The following is a 14,590-nucleotide window of genomic DNA, read 5'->3' on the forward strand; positions in this document are numbered from 1 at the left end:
AGCGGATATAGGAGATGAGACAGATTATAAAACTTTGTTACAATGACCCAACACACTGGCAGAGGAGGAGTGTGCATGATACAGGTCACAGGTACACCTGAACTCCTACCAACATCATTTTAACGCAGCAACTGCATGAATAATGGTAAATGTGTTTCCTCATTCTCGGCTCACCTTACCCTGTGTGGGAAATGGTCTCTGGGGGTAAAAAAAACCCTCCAGGAAGTTAAAAACCTGGAGAGGTACTAACCAGGCCAGTGGATCACGCACTCACTCGCCATGGATTCAAATCCCACCCGTACCATTGTTTGTCAGGTAATAATTATAATCATAATTATGTGCTAAACTGACAAGGGTCATACAGCCTGTTTAGGTACTGACCTTCATGTGGAACATCATAAGTTCGTTGGAGAGCTTGGAGCGAACTTGTGTGTCGAAGACCTTCTTGTAGAGGAGAGAGTTACTGATGGAGATGCCGCAGTAGATACTGAAGGCCGTGGCGAGTTCTTCGTCGAACCTGGTGAAGTGTAGACCAGTAGTCTTGTTGCAGAGCTCCGCCACACCGATCACCTGACCATTCTCCTTGATGGGGAAGCACAGAATGTTCCTGCAACAACCACACCAACTCCAGTCATTCTATCAATTGTTAGCTAAACCAACACAGTATATATATATATATATATATATATATATATATATATATATATATATATATATATATATATATATATATATATATATATATATATATATATATAATATTATATATACGTTGTGTGTGTGTGTACTCACCTAATTGAGGTTGCAAGGGTCGAGACTCAGCTCCTGGCCCAGCCTCTTCACTGATCGCTACTAGGTCCTCTCCCTCTCTGCTTCCTGAGCTTTGTCATACCTCTTCTTAAAACTATGTATGGTTCCTGCCTCCACTACTTCACTTGCTAGGCTATTCCACTTCCTGACGACTCTATGACTGAAGAAATACTTCCTAACGTCCCTGTGAGTCGTCTGAGTCTTCAGCTTCCAGTTGTAACCCCTTGTTTCTATGTCCCCTCTCTGGAACATCCTATCTCTGTCCACCTTGTCTATTCCCCGCAGTATCTTGTATGTTGTTATCATGTCTCCCCTGACCCTTCTGTCCTCCAGTGTCGTCAGTCTGATTTCCCTTAACCTTTCCTCGTACGACATTACCCTGAGCTCTGGGACTAGCCTTGTTGCAAACCTTTGTACTTTCTCTAACTTCTTGACGTGCTTGACCAGGTGTGGGCTCCAGACTGGTGCTGCATACTCCAGTATGGGCCTAACATACACAGTGTACAGTGTCTTGAACGATTCCTTATTAAGGTATCGGAACGCTATTCTCAGGTTTGCCAGGCGCCCGTATGCTGCAGCAGTTATTTGGTTGATGTGTGCCTCCGGTGACGTGCTCGGTGTTATGGTCACCCCAAGGTCTTTCTCCCTGAGTGAGGTTTGTAGTCTTTGTCCACCTAGCCTATACTCTGTCTGCGGTCTTCTTTGCCCCTCCCCAATCTTCATGACTTTGCATTTGGCAGGATTGAATTCGAGAAGCCAGTTTCTGGACCACATGTCCAGCCTGTCCAGGTCTCTTTGCAGTCCTGCCTCATCCTCATCCGATTTAATTCTTCTCATCAACTTCACATCATCTGTGAATAGGGACACTTCAGAGTCTATGCCTTCCATCATGTCGTTCATATATATCAAAAATAGCACTGGTCCTAGAACTGACCCCTGTGGGACCCCGCTCGTAACAGGCGCCCACTGTGATACCTCTTCACGTACCATGACTCGTTGTTGCCTCCCTGTCAGGTATTCCCTTATCCATTGCAGTGCCCTCCCTTTTACATGCGCCTGATCCTCCAGCTTCTGCACTAATCTCTTGTGGGGAACTGTGTCAAAGGCCTTCCTGCAGTCTAGGAAAACGCAATCTACCCACCCCTCTCTCTCGTGTCTTACTTCTGTTACCTTGTCATAAAACTCCAGGAGGTTTGTGATACAAGATTTGCCTTCCATGAACCCATGCTGGTTTTCATTTATAATCTTGTTCCTTTCCAGGTGTTCGACCACTCTCCTCCTGATAATCTTCTCCATGACTTTGCACACAATACATGTGTGTGTGTGTGTGTGTGTGTGTGTGTGTGTGTGTGTGTGTAATGCCGAATAGGTAAAACTTGCGATTTTGACTTAAATAGCAACGCCCTTCTTGCCGAATAAGGCAAGCAAAAATTTGTGTATGCAATAATTTCACAAAAATCATTCTGAATCTAACGAAAAAATATATTTCATTGTGTTTGCTTATTATTAAATTATTGCAAACTTATCTAAAATATATTTCGTTGGATTTGGCTAAATTAAATTGCGCTTGTTATAATAAGGTTAAGTAAGTTCTCTAGGTTATTCTTGGTACAAAATTATTAATTTTTACATTACCTGGAGTTTATCTGGAGAGAGTTCCGGGGGTCAACGCCCCCGCGGCCCGGTCTGTGACCAGGCCTCCTGGTGGATCAGAGCCTGATCAACCAGGCTGTTGCTGCTGGCTGCACGCAAACCAACGTACGAGCCACAGCCCGGCTGATCAGGAACTGACTTCAGGTGCCCGTCCAGTGCCAGCTTGAAGACTGCCAGGGGTCTGTTGGTAATCCCCCTTATGTGTGCTGGGAGGCAGTTGAACAGTTTCGGGCCCCTGACACTTATTGTATGGTCTCTTAACGTGCTAGTGACACCCCTGCTTTTCATTGGGGGGATGTTGCATCGTCTGCCAAGTCTTTTGCTTTCGTAGTGAGTGATTTTCGTGTGCAAGTTCGGTACTAGTCCCTCTAGGATTTTCCAGGTGTATATAATCATGTATCTCTCCCTCCTGCGTTCCAGGGAATACAGGTTTAGGAACCTCAAGCACTCCCAATAATTGAGGTGTTTTATCTCCGTTATGCGCGCCGTGAAAGTTCTCTGTACATTTTCTAGGTCGGCAATTTCACCTGCCTTGAAAGGTGCTGTTAGTGTGCAGCAATATTCCAGCCTAGATAGAACAAGTGACCTGAAGAGTGTCATCATGGGATTTGCCTCCCTAGTTTTGAAGGTTCTCATTATCCATCCTGTCATTTTTCTAGCAGATGCGATTGATACAATGTTATGGTCCTTGAAGGTGAGATCCTCCGACATAATCACTCCCAGGTCTTTGACGTTAGTGTTTCGCTCTATTTTGTGGCCAGAATTTGTTTTGTACTCTGACGAAGATTTAATTGATTTGGTTGATGTCCGCCTGGAGCCTTGCATAAATGAAAAAATATCTTTAAACGTATAAGAGAAAATTTTAGAAAGGATTTAATTTTAAATGAGTTCTTGCTAATTGACCAGTTTTACCTATTCGGCACATATATATATATATATATATATATATATATATATATATATATATATATATATATATATATATATATATCACACAATTATACACAAAAATCAATCGGAAACAGGTGATGTTAATGCAGAAGAAGCCACAAGGGGCTGGAAATCTTCAGTTCTAGATCTTTCGCACTCTCGTGCGTCGTCAGGAGCTATGCAGTGTTGCAAGACAGCAACAGATAGGATGGGAAATTCTCTGAGTCAAGGCAGAGGGTATCAACGGTAACCCATGTCACTCTGTGACATGGAAATATTGGGGCATGTTCCCCAGAGATACCTGCTGTCCCTGTTCACCTGTCAGTAAAATAGGTACGTAGGTGTTAGTCGACTGGTGTGGGTCGCATCCTGGGGACAACATTAACGTAATTTGCCAGAAATGCTCAGCATAACAAGGGACTTTCTGTCACTGATTACAGCTATGGTCTATATAAGTTATATCATGTACTTGTAGAAATAATAATAATTATTATTATTAACTACATAATCCTGAAGGGTACAAATGCAAGGTATGCAAGCACACAAGGTGGGCGTGGACGTACCTGGTCTTGAAGCCGGTGCACTGATCGAAGCCTCGGTAGAAGAGAGGGTGGGCGTAGGCGTCTCTAATGTTGATGAGGTGGCCAGTTGTGGCCACATGGCCAGCTATCCCCTGGGTGGCCGGCAGCCGCACCTCCCCACCTGACTGTAAGGGCCACACCAGCAGTTATTCACCTGTCCTAGAGCCACAACTGTGGTCACAGCTGCACCTGAAGGCAGTACCACCTTCCCTATGATGCACAGGTGTACACTAGGTCATACTCAGTACCATGGCTGTGGTAGCTTATACTAGTAGCAATGGTAGGTAATGGTGAGAAACAGAGGAGAGATAGGGACGGAGGTCAAATGGCGAGAAACAGAGGAGAGACAGGGACGGAGGTCAAATGGTGAGAAACAGAGGAGAGACAGGGACGGAGGTCAAATGGTGAGAAACAGAGGAGAGACAGGGACGGAGGTCAAATGGTGAGAAACAGAGGAGAGACAGGGACGGAGGTCAAATGGTGAGAAACAGAGGAGAGACAGGGACGGAGGTCAAATGGTGAGAAACAGAGGATAGATAGGGACGGAGGTCAAATGGTGAGAAACAGAGGATAGATAGGGACGGAGGTCAAATCACACTGGTAATGAACATATTCACTGTGGACAGTGAAAAAAAATCTATATTTGTTCATTATGAAGTGAAAAAACATTTAGATGTTCATTGTCAACAGTGAACACTGCCTAGATATTCAATGTCAACAGTGAACACTTCCTAGATGTTCAATGTCAACAGTGAACACTTCCTAGATGTTCAATGTCAACAGTGAACACTGCCTAGACATTCAATGTCAACAGTGAACACTTCCTAGATGTTCAATGTCAACAGTGAACACTGCCTAGACATTCAATGTCAACAGTGAACACTTCCTAGATGTTCAATGTCAACAGTGAACACTTCCTAGATGTTCAATGTCAACAGTGAACACTTCCTAGATGTTCAATGTCAACAGTGAACACTGCCAAGACGTTCAATGTCAACAGTGAACACTGCCTAGATATTCAATGTCAACAGTGAACACTTCCTAGATGTTCAATGTCAACAGTGAACACTGCCTAGACGTTCAATGTCAACAGTGAACGTATTTTAAGTGTTCATTTAAAGTGCAGACACTTCTAGAAGTTCAAAATGAACTGTGCAATACAGTGTTCAGGTGTTCAAATATAGCTCCTGCAAGTACTGGAAAAATACGTGAGAGAGAGAGAGAGAGAAAGGGACTGTACTTTCTAATAATATACTTTCTCAGGCAACTAGATTATTATTATTATTATTATTATTATTATTATTATTATTATAAAAAGCGCTAAATCTGTAAGGGTCGTACAGCCGAGCTTAAAGGAGGAAAGAGAGAGAGAGTGAGAGAGCTGGATAAAGGGAGCTAATGTGAGGTAAGGGCAGTAGCAAAGTAGCAGGTGTGGGCACTAGCCAACACAGGTATGGGCAGTGCCCAGGTACTTCCCGAGATGACGAGTCCTGGTATGAGAGTAGCCACTGGCAGCAGTACTTCCTCTAGTGACTGCAGACATGGAGACTTGCGTTAGTTTCTCTCTCTCTCTCTCTCTCTCTCTCTCTCTCTCTCTCTCTCTCTCTCTCTCTCTCTCTCTCTCTCTCTCTCTCTCTCTCATCTTTCCCGCTTATTCTCTGTTTCTCTTCCTCTGACGGGAATTAACAAACACAAGCACACACACACACAAGGTTAATATGTCAGAGGACACTGCTATCAGGAAATGAGCGCTAAACCCGTGAGAGGCTCATACGGCGCCCTGGAGGAATGGCAGGTAATTGAATATAAAGAAAAGGTTAGCTCCAGTTCCTAGGATTTAGAGCTCATATCAATAAGGAGGACTTCTCACTCCCCCAATCCTAGCAGCCTTCCAGATAGGATATATGCAGGACACAGGATACCCGCACAATGCACGCAGGATACACAGAACACACGCAGGATACACAGGACACAGGATATACAGGACACACGCAGGATACACAGAACACACGCAGGATAAACAGGACACAGGATATACAGGACACACGTAGGATACACAGAACACACGCAGGATACACAGGACACAGGATATACAGGACACACGTAGGATACACAGAACATACGCAGGATACACAGGACACACAGGACACACGTAGGATACACAGAACACACGCAGGATACACAGGACACACGCAGGATATACAGGACACACACAGGACACACGTAGGATACACAGAGCATACGCAGGATACACAGGATATACAGGACACACGCAAGACACACAGGGCTCGCGCAGGACACACGCAGGAAACACATGACATACGCAGGACACACTCAGGCAGCAATACGGAGACAGTTCTTCAGGACACACGCAGGACACACGCAGGACATACACAGAACAAACTCAGGCAGCAGGACACACGCAGGACATATACACAGGACACACGCAAGACACACAGGACACACGCAAGGCACACAGGATACACGTAGGACACACACAGGCACACGCAGGACACACACAGGCAGCAACAAGGCGACAGTTCTTCAGGACACACGCAGGACACACACAGGACACACGCAGGCAGGAACAAGGGGACAGTTCTTCAGGACACACGCAGGACACACGCAGGCAGCAACACGGGGACAGTTCTTCAGGACACACACAGGACACACGCAGGCAGCAACAAGGGAACAGCTCTTCAGGACACACACAGGACACACGCAGGCAGCAACAAGGGGACAGTTCTTCAGGACACACACAGGACACACGCAGGCAGCAACAAGGGGACAGCTCTTCAGGACACACACAGGACACACGCAGGCAGCAACAAGGGGACAGTTCTTCAGGACACACACAGGACACACGCAGGCAGCAACAAGGGGACAGTTCTTCAGGACACACACAGGACACACGCAGGCAGCAACAAGGGGACACCTCTTCAGGACACACACAGGACACACGCAGGCAGCAACAAGGGGACAGCTCTTCAGGATACACACAGGACATACACAGGACACACGCAGGCAGCAACAAGGGGACAGCTCTTCAGGACACACACAGGACACACACACAACACACACAGGACGCACGCAGGACACACAGGACACACACAGGACACATACACAGGACACACACACAGGACACACACACACAGGACACACACACAGGACACACTAAGGCAGCAACAAGGGGACAGTTCTTCAGGACACAAACAGGACACACACACAGGACACACACAGGACACACTAAGGCAGCAACAAGGGGACAGTTCTTCAGGACACAAACAGGACACACACACAGGACACACACAGGACACACTAAGGCAGCAACAAGGGGACAGTTCTTCAGGACACACACACAGGACACACACAGGACACACACACAGGACACACACAGGACACACTAAGGCAGCAACAAGGGGACAGTTCTTCAGGACACACACAGGACACACACACAGGACACACACAAGACACACGACACACTAAGGCAGCAACAAGGGGACAGTTCTTCAGGACACACACAGGACACACACACAGGACACACACAGGACACACTAAGGCAGTAACAAGGGGACAGTTCTTCAGGACACACACAGGACACACTAAGGCAGCAACAAGGGGACAGTTCTTCTGGACACACACAGGACACACACAGGACACACACACAGGACACACACACAGGACACACACACAGGACACACACACAGGACAAACACAGGACACACTAAGGCAGCAGCAAGGGGACAGTTCTTCAGGACACACATAGGACACACACACAGGACACACACACAGGACACACACACAGGACACACACACAGGACACTCACACAGGACACACACACAGGACACAGAACACACTAAGGCAGCAGCAAGGGGACAGTTCTTCAGGACACACACAGGACACACACAGGACACACACACAGGACACACACACAGGACACTCACACAGGACACACACAGGACACACTAAGGCAGCAACAAGGGGACAGTTCTTCAGGACACACACAGGACACACACACGACACACACACAGGACACACACACAGGACACTCACACAGGACACACACAGGACACACTAAGGCAGCAACAAGGGGACAGTTCTTCAGGACACACACAGGACACACAGAGGACACACACACAGGACACACACAGAGGACACACAGAGGACACACACACAGGACACACACACAGGACACAGGACACACTAAGGCAGCAACAAGGGGACAGTTCTTCAGGACACACACACAGGACACACACAGGAAACACACACAGGACATACACACACAGGACACACACAGGACACACGCACAGGACACACACACAGGACACACACACAAGACACACACACAAGACACACAGGACACACACACAGGACACACACAGGACACACACAGGACACACACACAGGACACACACAGGACACACAAACAGGACACACACACACAGGACACACACACAGGACACACAAACAGGACACACACACAGGACACACACAGGACACACAGGACACACACACAGAACACACACACAGAACACACACACAGGACACACACAGGACACTCACCAAAGACACACAGGACACACACAGGACACACTAAGGCAGCAACAAGGGGGCAGTTCTTCAGGACACACACAGGACACACACACAGGACACACACAGGACACACACAGGACACACTAAGGCAGCAACAAGGGGACAGTTCTTCAGGACACACACAGGACACACACACAGGACACAGGACACACTAAGGCAGCAACAAGGGGAGAGTTCTTCAGGACACACACACAGGACACACACAGGACACACTAAGGCAGCAGCAGGGGGACAATTCTTCAGGACACACACACAGGACACACACAGGACACACACACAGGACACACAGGACACACTAAGGCAGCAACAAGGGGACAGTTCTTCAGGACACACACACAGGACACACACAGGACACACACACACACAGGACACACACACAGGACACACACAGGACACACACACAGGACACACACAGGACACACTAAGGCAGCAACAAGGGGACAGTTCTTCAGGACACACACACAGGACACACACAGGACACACACACAGGACACACACAGGACACACACAGGACACACACACAGGACACACACACAGGACACACACACAGGACACACTAAGGCAGCAACAAGGGGACAGTTCTTCAGGACACACACAGGACACACACACAGGACACACACAGGACACACACACAGGACACACACACAGGACACAGGACACACTAAGGCAGCAACAAGGGGACAGTTCTTCAGGACACACACACAGGACACACAGGACACACACACACACACAGGACACACACAGGACACACACAGGACACACACAGGACACACACACAGGACACACACAGGACACACACACACAGGACACACACACAGGACACACTAAGGCAGCAACAAGGGGACAGTTCTTCAGGACACACACAGGACACACACACAGGACACACACAGGACACACACACAGGACACACACACAGGGCACACTAAGGCAGCAACAAGGGGACAGTTCTTCAGGACACACACACAGGACACACAGGAAACACACAGGACACACACACACACACAGGACACACACACAGGACACACACACAGGACACACACACACACAGGACACACACACAGGACACACACACACAGGACACACACACACAGGACACACTAAGGCAGCAACAAGGGGACAATTCTTCAGGACACACACAGGACACACACAGGACACACAAAGGCAGCAACAAGGGGACAGTTCTTCAGGACACACACAGGACACACACACAGGACACACACACAGGACACACTAAGGCAGCAACAAGGGGACAGTTCTTCAGGACACACACAGGACACACACAGGACACACACAGGACACACAGGACACACTAAGGCAGCAACAAGGGGACAGTTCTTCAGGACACACACAGGACACACACAAGACACACGACACACTAAGGCAGCAACAAGGGGACAGTTCTTCAGGACACACACACAGGACACACACAGGACACACACAGGACACACAGGACACACTAAGGCAGCAACAAGGGGACAGTTCTTCAGGACACACACAGGACACACACACAGGACACACACAGGACACACACAGGACACACACACAGGACACACACACAGGACACACACACAGGACACACACACAGGACACACACAGGACACACACAGGACACACACACAGGACACACACAGGACACACAGGACACACTAAGGCAGCAACAAGGGGACAGTTCTTCAGGACACACACAGGACACACTAAGGCAGCAACAAGGGGACAGTTCTTCTGGACACACACAGGACACACACAGGACACACACAGGACACACACACAGGACACACACACAGGACACACAGAGGACACACACACAGGACACACACACAGGACACAGGACACACTAAGGCAGCAACAAGGGGACAGTTCTTCAGGACACACACAGGACACACACACAGGACACTCACACAGGACACTCACACAGGACACAGAACACACTAAGGCAACAACAAGGGGACAGTTCTTCAGGACACACACACAGGACACACACACAGGACACACAGAGGACACACACACAGGACACACACACAGGACACAGGACACACTAAGGCAGCAACAAGGGGACAGTTCTTCAGGACACACACACAGGACACACACAGGACACACACACAGGACATACACACACAGGACATACACACACAGGACATACACACACAGGACATACACACACAGGACATACACACACAGGACACACACACACAGGACACACACACAGGACACACAAACAGGACACACAAACAGGACACACACACAGGACACACACAGGACACACAGAACACACACACAGGACACACACACAGAACACACACACAGGACACACAGGACACTCACCAAAGACACACAGGACACACACAGGACACACTAAGGCAGCAACAAGGGGGCAGTTCTTCAGGACACACACAGGACACACACAGGACACACACAGGACACACACACAGGACACACACAGGACACACTAAGGCAGCAACAAGGGGACAGTTCTTCAGGAAACACACAGGACACACACACAGGACACAGGACACACTAAGGCAGCAACAAGGGGAGAGTTCTTCAGGACACACACACAGGACACACACAGGACACACTAAGGCAGCAGCAGGGGGACAGTTCTTCAGGACACACACACAGGACACACACAGGACACACTAAGGCAGCAACAAGGGGACAGTTCTTCAGGACACACACACAGGACACACACAGGACACACACACACAGGACACACACAGGACACACACACAGGACACACACACAGGACACACACAGGACACACACAAGACACACACACAGGGCACACTAAGGCAGCAACAAGGGGACAGTTCTTCAGGACACACACAGGACACACACACAGGACACACACAGGACACACACAAGACACACACACAGGGCACACTAAGGCAGCATCAAGGGGACAGTTCTTCAGGACACACACAGGACACACACACAGGACACACACACACAGGACACACACAGGACACACTAAGGCAGCAACAAGGGGACAGTTCTTCAGGACACACACACAGGACACACACAGGACACACACACACACACACAGGACACACACAGGACACACACAGGACACACACACAGGACACACTAAGGCAGCAACAAGGGGACAGTTCTTCAGGACACACACAGGACACACACACAGGACACACACAGGACACACACACAGGACACACACACAGGGCACACTAACGCAGCAACAAGGGGACAGTTCTTCAGGACACACACAGGACACACACACAGGACACACACACAGGACACACTAAGGCAGCAACAAGGGGACAGTTCTTCAGGACACACACAGGACACACACACAGGACACACACAGAGGACACACAGAGGACACACACACAGGACACACACACAGGACACACACACAGGACACACACACAGGACACACACACAGGACACACACACAGGACACACACACAGGACACACACACAGGACACACACACAGGACACACACAGGACACACACACAGGACACACACACAGGACACACACACAGGACACACTAAGGCAGCAACAAGGGGACAGTTCTCAGGACACACACAGGACACACACACAGGACACACACATGACACACACAGGACACACACAGGACACACTAAGGCAGCAACAAGGGGACAATTCTTCAGGACACACACAGGACACACACAGGACACACTAAGGCAGCAACAAGGGGACAATTCTTCAGGACACACACAGGACACACACACAGGACACACAGGACACACTAAGGCAGCAACAAGGGGACAGTTCTTCAGGACACACACACAGGACACACAGGACACACACAGGACACACACAGGACACACACACAGGACACACACACAGGACACACTAAGGCAGCAACAAGGGGACAATTCTTCAGGACACACACAGGACACACACACATAGGACACACACAGGACACACTAAGGCAGCAACAAGGGGACAGTTCTTCAGGACACACACAGGACACATATAGGACACACACACAGGACACACAGGACACACACACAGGACACACACAGGACACACACACAGGACACACACACAGGACACACACACAGGACACACACACAGGACACACTAAGGCAGCAACAAGGGGACATTTCTTCAGGACACACACAGGACACACACACAGGACACACACACAGAACACGCAAACAGGACACAGGACACACTAAGGCAGAAACAAGGGGACAGTTCTTCAGGACACACAGGACGCACAGGACACACACAAAGGACACAGGACACACTAAGGCAGCAACAATGGGACAGTTCTTCAGGACACACACAGGACACACACACAGGACACACTAAGGCAGCAACAAGGGGACAGTTCTTCAGGACACACACACAGGACACACACAGGACACACACACAGGGCACACTAAGGCAGCAACAAGGGGACAGTTCTTCAGGACACACACAGGACACACACACAGGACACACACACAGGACACACACACAGGACACACTAAGGCAGCAACAAGGGGACAGTTCTTCAGGACACACACAGGACACACAGGACACGCACACAGGACACACACACAGGACACACACACAGGACACACATACAGGACACACACACAGGACATACACACAGGACACACACACAGGACACACACACAGGACACACACACAGGACACACACACAGGACACACACACAGGACACACACAGGACACACTAAGGCAGCAACAATGGAACAGTTCTTCAGGACACACACACAGGACACACACACAGGACACACAGGACACACAGGACACACACACAGCACACACTAAGGCAGCAACAAGGGGACATTTCTTCAGGACACACACAGGACACACACACAGGACACACTAAGGCAGCAACAAGGGGACAGTTCTTCACGACACACACAGGACACACACAGGACACACCACAGGACACACCACAGGGCACACCACAGGACACACACACGGGACACACAGGACACACACACAGGACACACACACAGCACACACACACAGCACACACACACAGCACACAAGACACACACACAAGACACACACACAAGACACACACACACGACACACACACACGACACACACACACGACACACACACACGACACACACACACGACACACACACACGACACACACACACACACACACACACACACGATACACACAGGACACACACACACACTCGACACACACACACACGACACACACACACACAGGACACACACACACAGGGGACACACACACAGGGGACACACACACAGGACACACACACAGGACACACACACAGGACACACACACACAGGACACACACACACAGGACACACACACACAGGACACACACACACGGGACACACACAGGACACACACACACAGGACACACACACACAGGACACACACACACAGGACACACACACACACACAGGACACACACACACACACAGGACACACACACACAGGGGACACACACACAGGACACACACACAGGACACACACACACAGGACACACACACAGGACACACACACAGGACACAGACACACAGGACACACACACACAGGACACACACAGGACACACACAGGACACACACACACAGGACACACACACACACAGGACACACACACACAGGACACACACACACAGGACACACACACACAGGACACACACACACAGGACACACACAGGACACACACAGGACACACACACACAGGACACACACACGGAGGACACACACACACAGGACACACACACACAGGACACACACACAGGACACACACACACGACACACACACACGACACACCACACACACACACGACACACACACACCACACACACACACGACACACACACACACCACACACACACACACGACACACACACACACGACACACACACACACGACACACACACACACAGGACACACACACACAGGCGACACACACACAGGTGACACACACACACGACATACACACCACACAAAGGACACACACACAGGACACACATACACAGGACACACATACACAGGGCACACAGACGACACAGGACATACACAG

The 14,590-nt window shown here is 49.3% G+C and overlaps 1 protein-coding gene across 1 annotated transcript in view; it reads right to left on the minus strand.

Annotated features, from left to right (window-relative positions):
• Nucleotides 1-353: 353 nt before the first annotated feature.
• LOC128704033 (cGMP-specific 3',5'-cyclic phosphodiesterase) overlaps nt 354-14,590 on the minus strand; it is a 43,554-nt gene continuing 29,317 nt past the window's right edge. Inside the window, exons 7-8 of the mRNA XM_070091745.1 lie at nt 3,957-4,099; nt 354-607 (exon numbers count right to left, since the gene is read on the minus strand). Coding sequence (XP_069947846.1) covers nt 370-607; nt 3,957-4,099 — 381 coding nt within the window. The 3' untranslated portion in view covers nt 354-369. The remainder of the gene's footprint in view (nt 608-3,956; nt 4,100-14,590) is intronic.

This window comes from Cherax quadricarinatus, chromosome 37 (genome assembly GCF_038502225.1).
Source record: "Cherax quadricarinatus isolate ZL_2023a chromosome 37, ASM3850222v1, whole genome shotgun sequence".
In the NCBI taxonomy this organism is placed as follows: Eukaryota; Metazoa; Arthropoda; class Malacostraca; order Decapoda; family Parastacidae; genus Cherax; species Cherax quadricarinatus.